At 43.0% G+C, this 19,369-nt stretch overlaps 1 protein-coding gene across 5 annotated transcripts; it reads right to left on the reverse strand.

Moving 5' to 3' along the window:
• Positions 1 to 14,345: 14,345 nt before the first annotated feature.
• LOC125509764 (magnesium transporter MRS2-B-like) lies at positions 14,346 to 17,652 on the reverse strand. Of its 5 annotated transcripts, XR_007284219.1 has the most exons (6): positions 16,888 to 17,652; positions 16,230 to 16,296; positions 15,961 to 16,157; positions 15,250 to 15,319; positions 15,037 to 15,114; positions 14,346 to 14,519 (listed from the first exon to the last, which is right to left on the reverse strand). XR_007284219.1 is itself a non-coding variant. In XM_048674797.1 (3 exons), the coding sequence occupies exons 1-2, from the start codon at positions 17,182 to 17,184 to the stop codon at positions 16,264 to 16,266; spliced, it is 330 nt and encodes a 109-aa protein (XP_048530754.1). In that variant the 5' UTR covers positions 17,185 to 17,652; the 3' UTR covers positions 14,898 to 15,114; positions 16,230 to 16,263. The 5 variants fall into 5 exon arrangements, 1 of the variants encoding a protein (XP_048530754.1); XR_007284218.1 differs by lacking the exon at positions 15,250 to 15,319 and having other exon boundaries at positions 16,888 to 17,651; XR_007284217.1 differs by lacking the exons at positions 15,250 to 15,319; positions 15,961 to 16,157.
• Between the last annotated feature and the right edge of the window lie 1,717 nt (positions 17,653 to 19,369).

Genomic DNA, 19,369 nt, shown 5'->3' on the forward strand with positions numbered 1-19,369 from the left:
AGGGACGTACCTGTATCGAGTGTTCGTGCATGTCGAAGAAGTGGTCAATCCATCAAAGGAAGTCATGTCGCCGCCGCTAGTGCCCGGGTCCGTCGACGACATCCATTATAGGATTCAACGTCAGACTTTCCCCGTGTTGCTCGGAACGATGGATGGCACAGGGCCTACTCCATCATGCGGCGGAGGCCACTGCTTCTTTGGGAGAAGAGGCAGTGCTGGCTGCCTGGATGTGCTCTAATTTGAGGTAACAACTGAATCTTGTCAGATACTAGTTAAATCCGAGCTATGGGTGTGAAGCACTGATGTGCCAGTACATTTGATCATGACCTATTCTATTTTTTTACCTGAACTTTTTTTTAGAAAGGGTTGTACGTCAACTTAATGTTCTAGCAGAATTTATATATTGTGTTGTCTGTCTGTTTTCTTTGCACAACATTCAAGATATTTCCTCGTCATTGATAAAGACGATGAACCGTTATGTACGAGTTCGTTGGTTTCAACATAGCCCTACACGTAGAGATCCAGTGCTTCCACCCTGATAGTGCCGCCTGCATGAAATTTTTGTATGCAAGTTTAGTGTGCTATGATGTTCTATATAATTGTGTCAACTATATAAGTTTTTAGTGAGCATCATCAATGCAATGGCTGAAAGATGTATTTACGAGCATCGACTGATGGGTCTCTCTCTCTCTCTCGCGCACACACACACACACAAACACACACACACACAAGTGGGACCCATTGAATTATTTGTTCGCTCATGACAGCTTTTAATTAGATTCCACTGTACTCTAACTTTTTTCTTAAGTTATTAATTGAGCTCAGTGACTTCAAAAAGTTGTATGGAAGGATACCTGGCCATACCTCGGGTCGGGCCGGGCCTAGCCAAGCCCGACGCAAAAAACCCAGGCCTGGGCCCGGCCCAGCCCGGCCATCGGGCCTGTTTTCTTGGCCGAGCCCGGCCCGAACACGTAAAAGCCCATCGGGCTCCGGGCCGGCCCGGCCTGACCTTCAGAAAAGTGCAAAAACGACGGGCCCGGGCCCGGCCATTGGGCTCAAAATCTAGGCCCGAGCCCGGCCCGGGGGCAGCGTCAGGCCGGACTGGGTCGGGCTTTTCGGGCCGGGTTGGACGGGCCGGGCTTCCCATGGCCAGGTATGTATGGAAGCCTTGTTTGGGCCTTTCCGGCGTTGCTGAATGTGGGCTGAGTAGCCATGTAAGGTTGTACTGTACTACACAGAACTTTTTTCAACATCAGCAATGCAACTGGGCCGACAGTTGTACACAATCCAGGTCAACTTGTTATTCTCCGCTCCGCTGGGCTGCAAATCTTTCCTAGGAGGGATGCATTAGGCTTAATAAGAAAATGGGCTTTAAGAAATAATAAATGGAATGTAATTATAAAAAATGGGCAGTAACTATAAAAACATGCACCAAACACGTAATTAGTTTATAAAATATTACTTTTGGATTTTGAAAATTTTAATTTCATTAATTGTTGCACGCGCAATGTTTCGTTGGATTTTTACGTAATACAAATTTATATTAAAATTGTATTTAATCTAACTAGAAATTTTGGGATAAAAATATTTTGGATCCCATCAAAATGTGGGAAATTTTATTGAATTCTGTTTTGAACGGTTGGTTGAAATTATTAATCGTTGTCCTAGCTAGAAAATGGGTTGTACTTTTCACAAACTGTAATTGGGCTATAGTAAATTCCACTAGAATTCAAAAATGGGCTATACATTCTTAAAAATCGCAAATGGGCTATAAGTTCTCCGCCACATACTTGTGGGCCTACTAAGTTGACGCGTCCCCTAAAAAAAGTAAGTTAACGCATATGCAAGGCTTTGTCAACTTATAGTCAACACACGGTTCTAGCAGCAGTGTCCATTGGATGTCCATCCAACGGATGTCGTGCTTCTTCTTCAATCTCGGATATTCTAACTTCAGCCGCCCAAAAAAGATTCCTCCCCCTGACATCTGGGGCACATCGTTTCGGAGGCTGACCTGTGGGCCTACTGAGTTGACGCGTACCAAGGGCTTTGTCAACTTAGTCAATATAAATGATTCTAGCTGTAGTGGCCGTACGATGTCCAATCCAACGGCCATTGTGATTCTTCAATCTCTGGTCTTCTAGCTCCAGCCACCCAAAGCAGCGCCGGTCGTGCCGCCTGCTTCTGCCTCCCGTGGCCGGCTGTGCCGTCGCGGAGGCCTCACCTCCCCCTACCACTCCCACCACTGGCCAGGCCATGCGGCAACGGCAGCCTGCTACCTCTTGAGCTTGCGTTGGTTTTCCCTGAAGAGGAAGGGATGATGCAACAAAGTAGCGTAAGTATTTCCCTCAGTTTTTGAGAACCAAGGTATCAATCCAGTACGAGGCGCTCAAGTCCCTTGTACCTGCACAAAACGATAGCTACTCGCAACCAACGCGATTAGGGGTTGTCAATCCCTTCATGGTCACTTACGAGAGTGAGATCTGATAGATATAATATTTTTGGTATAAAGATGCAAAGTAAAAAGTAAAGGCAAAGTAACAAAGCAAAACAAGATTAAAGTGATGGAGATTGATATGATGAAAATAGACCCGGGGGCCATAGGTTTCACTAGTGGCTTCTCTCAAGAGCATAAGTATTCTACGGTGGGTGAACAAATTACTGTTGAGCAATTGACAGAATTGAGCATAGTTATGAGAATATCTAGGCATGATCATGTATATAGGCATCACGTCCATGAAAAGTAGACCGAAACGATCCTGCATCTACTACTATTACTCCACTCATCGACCGCTATCCAGCATGCATCTAGAGTATTAAGTTAAAAATAGAGTAATGCCTTAAGCAAGATGATATGATGTAAAGAGATAAATTCATGCAATATGAAATAAACCCCATCTTGTTATCCTCGACGGCAACGATGCAATACATGCCTTGCTGCCCCTTCTGTCACTGGGAAAGGACACTGCAAGATCGAACCCAAAGCTAAGCACTTCTCCCATGGCAAGAACTACCAATCTAGTTGGCCAAACCAAACAGATAATTCGAAGAGACTTGCAAAGATAACCAATCATAAATAAAAGAATTCAGAGAAGATTCAAATATTATTCATAGATAGACTTGATCATAAACCCACAATTCATCAATCTCAACAAACACACCGCAAAAAGAAGATCACATCCAATAGATCTCCACAAGAGAGGGGGAGAACTTTGCATTGAGATCAAAAAAGAGAGAAGAAGCCATCTAGACCCGAAGGTCTGAGGTAAACTACTCACACTTCATCGGAGAGGCTATGATGATGTAGAAGCCCTCCGTGATGACGGCCCTCTCCGGCAGAGCTCCGGAACAGACCCCAGGATGGGATCTCGTGGATACAGAAAGTTGCGGCGATGGAATTAGGTTTTTGGCTCCGTCTCTGTTCATTTGGGGCTACGTAGGTATATATAGGAGGAAGGAGTACGTCGGTGGAGCATCGAGGGGCCCACGAGGTAGGGGGGCGCGCCCTAGGGGGGGGCGCCCCCCACCCTCGTGACCGCCTCTCTGATGCCTTGGTGTAGGGTCCAAGTCTCCTGGATCACGTTCGGTGAGAAAATCACGTTTCCGAAGGTTTCATTCCGTTTGGACTCCGTTTGATATTCCGTTTCTTCGAAACACTGAAATAGGCAAGAAAAGCAATTCTGGGCTGGGCCTCCGGTTAATAGGTTAGTCCCAAAAATAATATAAAAGTGGAAAATAAAGCCCAATATGTCCAAAACAGTAGATAATATAGCATGGAGCAATCAAAAATTATAGATACGTTGGAGACGTATCACAGCCTCACACCGCAGCCGAACCAGTGAACCATAGTACTCCTCTTCACGTGGGCATCCACTGCCGCGTCTTCCCCGGCTCTGCGTTGTCCCCTTCCTAGGCCTCGCCATCGTCCACCGCCCTGGTGCTCTCGGCGCGGCGTGCTCAACGTGGTCAACGAACGACTTCCATTGGAAGAGTACTGTACGTGGAGAGGCTGGCAGCTGGGTCCACGGCCGCAGCAAGGAAGTGCCTCCTTATTGCATGGAAAATAATGATTCCTCCACCTAACAACAGGGACCCACCTGATAGGCCGACGTATTTCGTGCAAAGAAATGTTTCCCCCTGACTGCTGGGACCCACCAGCTGCATCTTCGCACGCAAGGAAGTGCGTCCATATTATGGGCAAGAAAATGATTTGCCCCCTGACTGCTGGGACCCACCAGCTACATCTTCGCACGCAAGGAAGTGGCTGACAGTCGGGACCCACCTGGTCAAAGTGTACGTAGTGTTGTCATTCTGGTCACGAACATGTACATACATACGATCGGTCTATCTGCAGGCTGCAGCGATGAACAGTGGCCGTGTAAGGAAGGGCACGTGACGTAGTAGAGGCACGCACGTTGCATGTACATGTATGTACAACGGTCAGGGTGCAAGAAAGTAAATACATCCACGTACGTACATACGGGCGGGGTCTCGAACGCCTACTCGTGCATACGTATGGCCAGGGCTCGTGTACATGGCTGGGTCGAAATGGAGAAACTGTGTCATCGTCGTGTTCATGGGGATGCAACGGAATGCGTCGTGTTCACCGGGAGGCAATGGAACGCGTGTTGTTCATCGGGAGCCAACCGGCTTGGACGGAATAGCCGATGGAAACGAGGCCTGGCGTACCGCAGAACAGAGGAAACGACCTTGTGTTCGACCGCCGACGGTCGAAACGGGATCCTGTTCATCGGGAGGGGTCTGGCGTACCGCAAAACGGAGGAAACGGACCTCCTATGGTCGAAATGGGGTCCTGTTGATTGGGAGGGTGTGGCGTACTGCAAAACGGAGGAAACGGACTTGTGTTGGAGCGCTACGGTCGAAATGGGGGTCATGTTCATCGGGAGGGGTGTGGCGTACCGCAAAACGAGACTCCACGAGATACTGTCCATCTCCACCATCGACCTCCTCCAGCCTCCACGGGCTACTGTTCATCCACCATCGACCTCCTCCAGCCTCCACCTGCGATTGTTCATCCACGAGCACCTGTTCATCCAGCCTCTACCGCGCGCTCCTCCGCTGGCTACTGTTCAACCAGCCCTCTCCACGAGGTCCTGTTCAACCACCCCTCCATGGGCTACTGTTCATCCAGCCGTCCACCGGCTACTGTTCACCCAGCCCTCCACCGGCAGCTGTTCAACCTTCCCTCCACGGGGTCCTGTTCATCCAGCCCTCCACGGGGTCATGTTCATCCACCCCCAACCGGCTCGATCGATCGGGGTCTTGTTCATCCAGCGGCAACACCACGGTGTCCTGTTCATCCAACCCCCCACCGGGAACTGTTCATCCAAACTCCCCCAACAACGCTCACTGTTCATCAAGGGAAGGAGGCAGGAGGTTCGATCGGCTTCAGTTAGCAGCAGTAGAGAATGAAGGAATCGCTCGATCTGGTTCAGTAACACGTAGCCTGCAGTGCAATCGCTCGGGTTCAGTAGTCGAACACCTCGCTTGGGTTCAGTTAGAGCCTAACGCCTCGCACCCACGCGCGTATGTGTACGAGAGAAACACGCAAACCTCCGTGCATCGCTCACCCCCGACCACCCACCGTAACCGGGAACTCCCCGATATTTTCCTCGCCCTCGCTTCTACCATGATTTTCTCCATCATGGACGGCCCAAAGAATGTCATGCAGCTGCGTCTCTGGCCCGCCCAGGGCGAAAAGCCTATTTTCTGTCACGATTTTTTGTCATAGAAGTAGGAGCCCACCACATCTATGATGATACCGGGTTTTTTCAAAATTATCGTCATAGAAGTGTCGTAAGCATGACAGAAAAAAATTTCGTTCGGCCCAAAATGTCACGGATGTGTCTTTTTTTGTAGTGCCTGCTATTGATTCCAATATGTTGCATTTTATTGATGACGCCACTTCTACTTTGCATGATACTTATGATGAAACTACTTCTGTGCTTGATAATACTGTGCCACTAGGTGAATTTCTTGATGAACAACTTGCTAGGGCTAAAGAGAATGAAATTACTGAAACTGATGAAATTATTAAAGATTATGATTATGATTCTCCCCCTAGATATGAATTTCCTGTTGTTCCTGAGGGTTATGTTATGGATGAAGAAACTGCTAGAGACTTCTTTGCTTGTAATGATAGGGGAGATCTTAAGAAATTGTTAGCGAAGCTAAAGGAAAAATCCTTGAATGCTAGAATGAAATATGATCCTACTTTTGCTACTTCACCTATCTTTGTTACTGATAAGGATTGTGAATTCTTTGTCGATCCTGAGTTAATTACTTTGGTTGAATCTGATCCTTTTCATGGTTATGAATCTAAAACTGTCGTGGCGTATCTTACTAAATTAAATGATATAGCCACCGTATTTGCTCATGTGGAAAACAATCATTATTATTATATCCTTAAATTATTTCCTTTCTCATTAAAGGGTGATGCTAAGATATGGTTTAATTCTCTTGCTCTTGGTTGTGTGCCTAGTCCCCGTGATATGATATATTACTTCTCTGCAAAGTATTTCCCCGCTCATAAGAAACAAGCTGCTTTAAGGGAAATATATAATTTTGTGCAAATTGAAGAAGAGAGTCTCCCACAAGCTTGGGGGAGGCTTCTCCAATTACTTAATGCTTTGCCTGCTTACCCTCTCAAGAAAAATGAAATACTCCCTCAGTCCCATAATATAAGAGCATTTTTTACACTAGTGTAGTGTAAAAAATGCTCTTATATTATGGGACGGAGGGAGTACTTGATATCTTTTATAATGGACTAAGCGATGCTTCCAGAGACCACCTGGATAGTTGTGTTGGTTGTGTTTTCAGGGAAAGAACTTTTGAGCAAGCTGAGTTGCTATTGAATAATATATTGAGTAATGAAAATGATTGGACACTTCTTGAACCAACTCCGAAGCCAACTCCAAAGAAAAGGGGTATTCTATTTCTCAGTCCTCAAGATATGCAAGAGGCAAAGAAATCAATGAAAGAAAAAGGTATTAAAGTTGAAGATGTTAAAAATTTACCTCCTATTGAAGAAATACATGGTCTTGATAACCCGACACAGGTAGTAGAGGTAAAATCTCTCCGTAGATTTGATGAAGGTGATATTCCTCATAATGAGTCTACTAGTCAATGCTTTGATGAATTTGATAATTTTATTGTTAAATAAGAAAATTTCAATGCTTATGTTAGTAGACAATTGAAACGTAATACTTACATGCTTGACCACTTGAGTAAGTATACAAATAGTATTGTTAATGATCTTAAGCTTATTAGTAAACATGCTTCCATGGTTACAACTCAAGTAGAACAAGTACTTAAGACTCAAGGTGAATTGCTTAATGAGTTGAATAATAAGAATAATGATAATGTTGTTAGGGTCATGACTAGAGGTGGTAAAATGACCCAGGAACCTTTGTATCCCGAGGGTCATCCTAAGAGAGTTGAGAAAGATTTTCAGGGAATTATTACTGATGCACCTAGTCCTAGTAATAAAAAGAAAAAGGAAACTGATAGGACTTTGCATGATAGTGAACCTTCTATAGACACACCTGAGAATCCCAATGATATTTCTATTCTGATGCTGAGACACAATCTGGTGAATAACATGAACCTAGTGATAATGTTAATGATGATGTTCATGCTGATGCTCAACCTAGTAATGATAATGATGTAGAGATTGAACCTAAGAGAGATGAACCTAGTAATAATAATGATTCTTTGATTGTGGGTTATCAAGATCAACAACATTGAACCTAGTAATGCTCAACCCATCGGTATTTGTGAGGATGTGCCTGTTGTGGTTGCAAACATTACTATCTTAACAAACTTTGTTATTCTTGGTATTCCCGAGGACGATAGTATGTCGATTATCCTTGGTAGACCCTTTTTGAATACGGTAGGGGTTGTTACTGATTGCAACAAAGGCAATGCCACTTTCCATGTTAATGGTAATGAGCATACCGTTCACTTTCCAAAGAAACAACCTCAAGTTCATAGTATCAATTCTATTGGAAAATTTTCAACTATTACTATTGGAGATTTTGAATTCTCTCTTCCTACTGTCAAAAAGAAATATGATATTCTTATTGTTGGGGACATGCATATCCCCGTTGAGGTAACCTAGTATTATTCGAAAGTTCTCCGGTTTCATGTCACTCGGAAGAAGTTTGTTAATGAGACTTGATCAACCTCATTAATGGATTCCTATTGATGAGCATGAGATGGATGAATTTAGGAAGCACAACTCTCTGTACCCATATTTTACTTTCTGTTATTTAGATTAAATAAAGATAAATAGTATTTTCTATCTATTTTTTGATTATCCATGCAATAAAAATGTCCCGAAAATAAAAGTTCTCCAAATGCCCTGAAAATTGGATATGATTTTTTTAGAATATTTTAGAATTTGTGGTGCAAAGAACACACCAGGGGGCCTCACCAGTTGGCCACAAGGGTGGAGGGCGCGCCCACCCCCCTGGGGCACACCCCCTAACCTTGTGGGCCCCACGTGGCCCCCTCCACTTATTCCAGCACCCATCCTCTCCTTCTTCCTCCATAAAAATCACTCCATAGCTCAAACTCGTGTTCTTGCTCATCTTGCTGCCATTTTCGATCTCCTTGCTCAAATCTCCATTCACAAAACTACTTTTGGGGATTGTTCTTCGGTATGTGACTCCTCCAATGGTCCAATTAGTTTTTGTTCTAGAGCTTTATTCATTGCAAATTTTTGCTTCTGTGGTGACCATGTTCTTGAGCTTGCATGTCAAACTTATATGGTCCAAAGTAGTTTTGATGCTTGGGTTAGCCTCTAGACACTTGTAGGAGTAGTTGCTACCAATGTTTTTGAGTTTGGTCCACTTTTATTTAGAGTTACTAAAAATTTCAGAAATTTTTCATAGAAAGAAAAATGTCTAGGAGAATGTACCAAGGTGGTTCTTCAAGGAAGCAAGCACCAAGGCGTGCAATACGCGACCCGGACCCTGAACTACCAAGGGAAGCTTAAGTGAGGCCGTGTGAATGGTGATACGTCTCCAACGTATCTATAATTTTTGATTGCTCCATGCTATTTTATCTACTGTTTTGGACATTATTGGGCTTTATTATCCACTTCTATATTATTTTTGGGACTAACCTATTAAACCGGAGGCCCAGACCAGAATTGTTGTTTTTTGCATGTTTTAGGGTTTCGAAGAAAAGGAATGTCAAATGGAGTCCAAATGGAATGAAACCTTTGGGAACGTGATTTTTAGGAAGATTATGATCCGGGAGACTTGGACCCTACGTCAAGAAAAGAAACAGGAGGCCACGAGGTAGGGGGCGCGCCTACCCCCCAGGCGCGCCCTCCACCCTTGTTGGCCCCCTGTTGCTCCACCGACGTACTCCTTCCTCCTATATATACCTACATATGCCCAAACGATCAGATACGGAGCCAAAACCCTAATTCCACCGTCGTAACTTTCTGTATCCACGAGATCCCATCTTGGGGCCTGTTCCGGAGCTCCGCCGGAGGGGGCATCGATCACGGAGGGCTTCTACATCAACACCATAGCCCCTTCGATGAAGTGTGAGTAGTTCACCTCAGACCTACGGGTCCATAGTTAGTAGCTAGATGGCTTCTTCTCTCTTTTTGGATCTCAATACAATGTTCTCCCCCTCTCTTGTGGAGATCTATTCGATGTAATCTTCTTTTTGCGGTGTGTTTGTTGAGACCGATGAATTGTGGGTTTATGATCAAGTCTATCTATGAATAATATTTGAATCTTCTCTGAATTCTTTTATGTATGATTGGTTATCTTTGCAAGTCTCTTTGAATTATCAGTTTGGTTTCGCCTACTAGATTGATCTTTCTTGCAATGGGAGAAGTGCTTAGCTTTGGGTTCAATCTTGTGGTGTCCTTTCCCAACGACAGTAGGGGCAGCAAGGCACGTATTGTATTGTTGCCATCGAGGATAACAAGATGGGGTTTTCTTCATATTGCATGAGTCTATCCCTCTACATCATGTCATCTTGCTTAAGGCGTTACTCTGTTTTTAACTTAATACTCTAGATGCATGCTGGATAGCGGTCAATGAGTGGAGTAATAGTAGTAGATGCAGGCAGGAGTCGGTCTACTTGTCTCAGACGTGATGCCTATATACATGATCATACCTAGATATTCTCATAACTATGCTCAATTCTGTCAATTGCTCAACAGTAATTTGTTCACCCACCATAGAATACTTACGCTCTCGAGAGAAGCCACTAGTGAAACCTATGGCCCCCGGGTCTATCTTTATCATATTGATCTCCTACTACTTAGTTATTTCCTTTGCTATTTACTTTGCCTTTATTTTACTTTGCATCTTTTATCATAAAAATACCAAAAATATTATCTTATCATATCTATCAGATCTCACTCTCGTAAGTGGCCTTATAGGGATTGACAACCCCTATTTGCGTTGGTTGCGAGGATTTATTTGTTTTGTGCAGGTATGAGGGACTCGCGCGTAGCCTCCTACTGGATTGATACCTTGGTTCTCAAAAAATTGAGGGAAATACTTATGCCACTTTGCTGCATCATCCCTTCCTCTTCGGGGAAAACCAACACAGTGCTCAAGAGGTAGCAAATGGCCATCGGATGAATATATGGATCGTGCAGGTTTCAAGGATGAATTCTATGCATACGTACAAAATGCCGGCCTTGACGATTTCTTATCGGACAAGTGCTTACAATATTATTATCTCACCGATTCCTTCGTACGGAGGTTTGAGTTTTCATCCAAGCGTAATACCCATGTTGTCCTGTTTGATCTTTATGATGGATCTTATACCATGGACCTAGAAGATTTGTGTGATGCATGCAAAATTCCACAATGGTGTAATCTTAGTGAGCCTCATAAATCTGAATATAACGATTTCCTTGCTAGCATCACTGTAGGAGAAACTAGAAACATCACACAAGCAACCATAGGCAGCATTCACTTTCCTGCCATACATTATTTTGCTCTCTTTATCGGTAGATGTATTAATGGTAAAGATGAACAATGCCATATTTGCGTACCAGATCTTAGTATCCTCAAGTGTGCGTTGTTAGGTGATAAACGATATAATTTGGGGGCCATTATTGCTAGAAGGTTACATCTTAATGCTAAAGAAGGAGATTTATTTGGTGGGATATATGCAACTCTTTTAGCTAAATATTTGAATGTACCTATTAGAGGATATGATATTGAGTTGCCTCCTACTTTTCTGGATTATGAGGCTATGATACGTCACCAATTTCTTAAGAGGAACAAACAGATCCTCTAGTGCCGACTAATCTTTGATAGACAGCGTGCCGTCCTTGTTACTCTTCCTGCTCCTGCTCTCTTTAACTTTTAGGAAAATGGAAGATACTTTATAACTAGAGAGGAGGAAAATGAGTACGAGAGGGCAGTGGAGGTTGCTCGTCTTCAGGAGGCAGCACGCCAAACGGTAGCTGCCGCAGCACAGTACGACCGCAACTTCAACTTTGGATATCCACCAGGCCATCCATGGGCTTAGACCAACTTAGGCCAAAAGCCGAAGCTTGGGGGAGTACGTATTTCCCACCGACATTACATTCATGCTCACACACTCATTCTAGTTGCCGGTGCTCATACTCTTTCATTGTATCATCCATGCTAGTTTATTTCTTTTTTCCTCTTTCTTCTTGTGTATTTATTAAACCTTAAGAAAAACCAAAAAAAATTAGTAGTAGTTTACTTTCCATGCATGCTTAGTTGTAGAATTAAGAGAAAACCCAAAAAGATTTCTCGTTCTTCTTTTGCTTGTTCGGAGCATTCCCATGTAGATAGTTTTTCTCGTTCTTGTTTTACTTTCTTCAGAAAAAAAACTCTAAAAATATTTCAGGGTGTTTCTTTGAAATTATTTTCTTTTCTTTGGGGGTCGAGAGGAGAAGACCATGATGAAAATGTTGAGTGGCTCTCTTATGCATTATTGTTGATCTAACAAAGAGCCCATATTACCTTGTCTTCTCCTCTGAATAAATGTTTGCAGATTCTAGCTTAGTCCAATGCACGTGCACCATTATTATTACCCACACCATTTGGTCATGTAAGTGAAAGGCAATAATGATGATATATGATGAAATGATTGAGATGAGGAAAAGCTGGTATGAACTCGACCTATCTTGTTTTTGTAAATATGATTAGTTCATCATTCCTGATTTAGCCTATTATGAATGAAACATGATTGCAATGACAATTAGAGATTATAGTTACTCATGCCATGCTTAATTAGCTAGGAGCTTATAATGGTTTACCTTGCGTGACGACATGGAAATTAAAATGGTTGTGATGTACTCCCTTCGTTCCAAATTACTCGTCGCAGAAATGGATGTATCTAGAATTAAAATACATCTAGATACATCCATACCTGTGACAAGTAATTCGGAACAGAGGAAGTAGTATGATAGGATGGTATCCTCCTTTGAATGATTCGTGTGGCTTGACTTGGCACATGTTCATGCATGTAGTTGAAACAAAATCAACATAGCCTCTATGATATTTTATGTTCATGGTGATTTATATCCTACTCATGCTTGCACTCAATGTTAGTTAATCTCAATGCATGTTTATGATTGTTGTTTCTCTCTAGTTGGTCGCTTCCTAGTCTCTTTCTAGCCTTCACTTGTGTGGCACCCCGGCTCATAGAAACCGGAACGCCCCGTATTCCAGCCCAGAGATCGAGGAGAAGTCTTTTGGAATACGGCACTGCTTAGCATAGAACAAACCAGCTCTTTGTTGCAAGCTATATTGGGTATAAGGGGATTACATAGGCACGGCGACACTACGCCTGCCACGGTTTCTCCATGCAAGCGGCAGAACAACTCGAAGCAGCGGAATGACAACTGGCAACGGAACAACGACGGCGCTGATGAACTCAACTCCACAGGGACTCTGGCTGGAACACTTATCCTAGCGCGCAAACAAGGGATCGACGGCAAACAAGCAATCATATCCGGCATGACCTTCAAACTGGCATGACACGCCAGGTCAGTACATTGAATGTACTTGCAAGCTCACAGCAACCAAAGCAATCAAGACAGACAACAACATGACAATTACAGGTTAACCAGGTTTAACATGATACCAGCAGATCAATCATAGTATGAACAAGATGATACAGCTAGAACAATATGAGCGTGGCATAAACATATGAACATGATAACACTAGCATGCAACATGATGGAACTATCATGCACCAACTTACTCTGCTCGGGTTACCTCGTAACCATCACATGCACAAACTTACCATCACGTACATCACACGATCATCTCAGGATCCAATCAAGCTTGGTATTAACAATACCGTAGTAATCATTCATGACCACCAGGAGCTTGACCTTTGCCCTTGATTCTCGCATAACACCACAATTATCCAACAAGTTGGCATTCACAATACTACAATGATCCTCTCACGATCACATAAATATCAACCAACTTCTTTCATCATCGAACCAGGGTTGTTATTAAGCAAATTATTATTACTATTGACCCATAGTGTGACCAACTACGAACTGGGCCCATATCTGCGGACGCGGCTATCGATAGATTAAACACACACACTCTGCAGAGGTTAGCACACTGTACCCACACCACGGAACCCTGGCCTCGCACTCCCATTCGGGTGGACCAAAGCGTTCCGACAAAACCGTCCTACTGCCATGCACTACAAGAAATATGTCAACTTGTGACCTTGACTATTGGTCACTGAAAGGTCATTGTTTTTCATTTGTGACCTTTTTTGACCAAAAACAGAAGGTCAAAAGCTGGCGGTTGTAAACTGAAATTAACGACCTTCTCTGTGAGAAGGTCGTGGACGTTTACGCCCAAAATATGCCTACTGTTTTGTTTTGGTCACTAGTAGCCTCCCCAGGCCACGTAGGCATCCGACGTGGCAATCTGATGTGGCACAAGAATCAACCCGGTCCAATTTGGTGTTTATATGAGCCGAGCCCATTAATTCAGCCTTTTTAATATTTATTTTTCCTATTAATTTTTGCTAGCTACATGGGCTGGCCCAGCAATTCGGCCTTTTTATTTCTAGATGCGGCCTTTTTATTTCTAGATGCGGCCTTTTGTAGTGTATGATCTTTTATTTTTTGGCATTTTATTTTCCACTATTTTACATTTGTCCCAAATATCATAATATCATACACTGGTCCCACACGTCAGAAATTTCAAATGTGCTCAAATTATTTTGATAAGTGGGTCGCATGAGTCATGTTTCCATTGCACACATTTTCAAATCACATACATAATTACTATTTCATATGAAACATAAATTGTAATTCTGAAACATACATGCAATTCACAAACAGAGAGAAGATACATTAATTCACATACATAATTACTATTTCATTCACAAACAGAGAGAAGATACATTAAATTCCCAGATAACCCAGCTATTATTACATAACTTGCTATATAAGAATGTCTTGGAGCTTCTTTGAACATCTTTCGTCTTGAATTTACTCAAAATATCTGCCAACAAGAAAACAAAACAGCAAGAATAGGGTGAATAACAACAACAACAACAACAACATGTGATGGGGTGCTATTCCATATAAACAAGAGACTGAACCCAACAAGCTAGATTCATTCAGCATCATCAACAATTCAGTAAAGTACTGCAGTTTAGGACTGATGAGAAAAAACAACTACACGACTTCATAACTGAACATATTCGAGTAAAAACTGTACAAGTTACATTCCAGTCAACAAACTGTACAAGTTGATGATTCCCTGCTGCATATACATATCACTTGTGTCATGTCTGGGGGTTCAGAATGTACACAACATGTTTATGGTAGATGAACTGTAGCTGCTAGGAATAGTAAAGCAAAGATGCACTGCCACTAATCAGCAAAAACATAACATTTTCTCAGAGTTAATGATAGCACATGGATAAAGATGGAAACAAAAAATATTTCTAATCTTGGAACCCAACATAGCAAATCAAACCGATAGAGGGGCAGAGGTGGCGTGGAGGAGAAAGGACCTTGAGCTACTGTTGCTCCTCTCCATGGCTGTGTGTCACCCTCCATCTCCTTCCCTGCATCCAGTGAGTTGAGTTCTTCTGCAGAGCACCAATAAATCATAGCAAACAGAGAGGCGTGAGGAACAACACAAATACATATGTTAGGAAGGGCGTACTGCTGCAATGCTAGCAACTTTGCCTTATTCAAACTTTGATTCAACTCTGAACACATACATTTGACAAGAAAGCTTTGATATGTCATGCTGTTATAATCCTTCAAGTGGCCTCCCAGGTGAAGGATGAACTAGAGAAAGCACCACAAAATTACATGGCTTCTATGCAGTGTATTCATAACCAGAATGTTTCAATGTAATCTTAAGTAGATACAAGTCCGTATGATAATGAAGAATAAACACTTCGGAAGAAAATATGAGGGGTGAGGGGGAGTACTATTCTGGACTAGAGACATAATATTTGGATTGCAGAATTTAGCCGTCTTGGTGCTTGTTTTATTTGTGTTGAGCTTTTTTCCAACCTGAGAAGATATTTGTGCTAGCGGTTCATTTTTCCTTGCCTGGAAAAGGTTTAAAAGTTTTCACTTTTGCCTCTATTTGTGTTTTTGTTGAGCAAACCATCTAAATATAGTATTCACCTAGACATATTATCAGATCCAACAAACTGAAACAAAGACAAATGACAGCATATAGAGTAGCAGATATGCCCCTAAAGGATTTGTTCCTTATTACACCTTGTTTTGGGCCATTAACCAGTAAGCTACAATCCTCTATCATCTTCTAACAGTAAGCTAGCCACCTCATGGCAACAATCAATCACAAATATTTTAATTAATTAGACAAAGAATCATCTCAAATAATAGTATGACTAGCTAGCTACGGAGTAGTATATAAAGCAGCTATGCAGCGGCAGCAGTAAGAGCAGCTGTACCGTAGAGCAGGAGCAATACGCAGCAGCGGAGAGCAGCAACGGCAGTTGGAAGCAACAGAGCTTCAGCGACAGCAGTAGGGAGCGCGAACGACGAGCGTGAGGCTATGCGCAGGCGCAGGAGGCGGCGGTTAGCGCGCTAGGATCCGGCGAAACACACCAGAAACTAAGTCACACATGCATGCTACTAATCCACTGTCCTGTAGTTGTGTCAAACCAACCACCATCAGTATTCGGTAGTACTCAACAATGAAAGCAGAAAAATGTACTACCTCATCACCGATTTCACGCAGGTGCTTGATGAAGTTATGGAACCAGTTCTTGTACCCAGAGATGTAGCTGCAAACATGCATGGAAGACGCACGCAAAATTAGTTTAAATTGTGAGAGCATACAGGGAAACTCAGCTTAATCACCATCAGCAGTAACCATTAATAGAATAAAATGAATTATGTTGATGCAATTCGTAATTTCCGTTTCAAAAAGAATGCAATTCACAGTTTTCTTCACATCCAACAAAGAAGCAACTACAGAGTTTCCACTACAGATCAATCCTGGACTATAGACTGTAATTGTATAAGCAGTGCAGCAAAGAAGAATGGTTTTTGTTTTTCATCACTCTAATTCTATGCAGTACATTAGACATTCAGATGAACTTCGCCCACTCCAATTCTATGATCAAACTAAACCGCAGTATTGCAGAAAATTTATACACAAAAATTATGGGGTCATCGTACCATGACTAGGTAATCACAGCAATATATAGTGATTTTAGATGGGTGGAACGCAGGGGTGTGGAGTATATACAGTGACTAATAATAATCACGGGATCATCGTACCATGACTAATAATAATCACAACTGAAGTATATACAGTGATTTCAGAGGGGGGAACCCAAGGAGGCTATGGAGCGCGTGGATGGTGTTGGTACCTGGGCGTCGAGGAAGGAGCAGGCGGCCTCGAGGGCGAGCTCGAGGGCACGGAACTCGAAGGGGAGCTCGTCGCCCTCAGCGCACTGGAGGAGGCGGCGCTGCAGCTCGGCGGCGTACTGGAAGACGTAGCTGTTGAAGGAGTTGAGGAGGAGCACCTCGTCAGCGGTGATGATGCAGCGGATTTGCTCGAGGTTGACGACGATGGCGCGCTCACAGCCGAGGACGGTGGAGGGGTAGACGAAGAGCGGGTCGAGGAGGCGGAGGTCGCGGGCGGGGAGCTCGCAGCGGCGCATCATGGTGGCCTTGTCGACCTCGAGCGTCTGCACGGCGCACCATGGCGGATCCAGCTGCGTGTGCCGCCGCCGTGCTTCTTGAGGTTGGGCACTTCAAGGCCGGCTGGGAAATCCCGTCATCGTGGTCGTTGCCGTAGGCGCCAGATGCAGCTCCGTCCAGTCGCACCTCCGAGCCGCGGAACGGAGTAGAAGAGGACGGGGCTCGCGGGATCCGCGGCGGCGAACGGTTGCGGCTTGATAGGGCTAGGCCGTAGATCTGGTCGAGGCCGTCTGGGTTGAGAGGCAGGGGTGAGGAGGAAGGGTTGCCTCCCGGTGGTGGAGTGCCTAGGGTGGTGGAAGGGAGGGGCGGCAGAGGAGGAATCGGGAGATGGGGACGAGGGAGGAAGTGTGGGCGGCGGCGGCGAGGAGATGGGGACGAGGGAGGAAGGGTGCGACGCGGGGAGGGGTCGATATGAGCTAGGGTTTGGGCTGCGGGTGGGGCTATCTCTTTTTCTTTTCTTTTTTTCTATAGATAGATGGATGGATGGATGTGGGATGGATGGATGGATGGATGGACGCCATGTCATCGATCCGTGGGAAGAGTTCTGATTGGTTCGGAAAATCAGTGATTTAAAATAGTTTTCAGGTACAAAAAATAGAGAGAATTTGTGAAGTAGCTATCAATAATATTTTGCAAAAGGGCACCACACAAATTTTCACTAGATTTAGACCACATTTTATGGGTAAGGACCAATTTATATGCATTTCTGATTTTATAGCTATTTTAATCATTTTCCGAGTGGCAAAAATAGGTTTTTTGTGAAGAACCTACCAAATATTTGTTGCAAAATTGGACTCCATCAATTTTATAAAATACTAGACCATATTTAATTCACAATTGACCAAATGGTTGGGTGTCAAAAGCTCTGATACACCTCTCATGAAAAAGACAAATTTCCGCTGATTCAGGAGGAAGCGGGTCAAATTTGAACTGCAGCCGCCTCATAGTTTGCCCTTCATTTTTCCAAAAATCATTTCTAAGTACATAAGTATCTATTTAATCAGAGAAACATCAAAAGTTTTCCAAGATTCAACCACTATTTAGGAACGGTCAAGCCCGCCGTTTTGACCGCATTTTAAAACGGGCATAAAAAATTCAAAAAATCAAAAAATTGGAAAACCTTCGCATTGTGTCATCATATGTGACCAAGTTTCCAGGGAAATTAATAAACTTGTAATACGACAATTCTTTTAAAAAAGTGTTCTCATAAATGAGCTATCATGCGTGAAGATTCATGGCTATCAAGCCAAATGATCAATCTTATGGCCACATTCATGGCATAGTTTGTTTAAATGACCTCATATCGTGCACAAGGGTGCATCTTGGAATGACAAACAATGTTGCCTAAGGAAATTTTCATTTTCTTTGCACGGAAAATTCATTTTCCATTTTTCCGAGTGCCCAAAATGAGTTTTTTTGTGAATGACCTACCATATATTTGTTGCAAAATTGGACCTAATCAATTTTATAAAATACTAGGCCATATATAATGCACAATTGACAAAATGGTTGGGTGTCAAAAGTTTTGATCCACCTCTAGTGAAAAAGACAAATTTCTGCCGATTCAGTTGGAAGCGGGTCAATTTTGAACTACAGTTGCTTCATAGTTTGCTATTTATTTTTTGCAAACATCATTTTTAGGTACAAAAGTATCTATTTAATCAGAGAAACACCAAAAAAATTCCAATATTCAACCACTAGCTATGAACGGTCAGCCGGCCGTTTTGACCGCATTTTGAAACGGGCATAAAAAATCAAAAAATCAAAAAATGGAAAACCTTCGCATTGTGTCATTACATGTCGCCAAGTTCCCAGGAAAAATAATAAACTTGTAATACGATAATTATTTTTAAAAAGTGTTCTCTGAAACAAGCTATCAAGTGTGAAGATGAATGACTTTCAACCCAAATGCTCAATCTTATGGCCACATTCACGACATAGTTTGTTCAAATGATCTCATATTGTGCACAAGGGTGCATCTTGGAATGGCAAACAATGTTGCCTAAGGGAGTTTTCATTTTCTTTGGACGAAAAAACCATTTTCCATTTTTTGAGTGTCCAAAATGAGGTTTTTTTGTGAAGGACCTCCCAAATAATTGTTGCAAAATTGGACCAAATAATTTTTCTAAAATACTAGGCCATATTTAA

Source organism: Triticum urartu, chromosome 5 (genome assembly GCF_003073215.2).
Source record: "Triticum urartu cultivar G1812 chromosome 5, Tu2.1, whole genome shotgun sequence".
NCBI classification, from domain to species: Eukaryota; Viridiplantae; Streptophyta; class Magnoliopsida; order Poales; family Poaceae; genus Triticum; species Triticum urartu.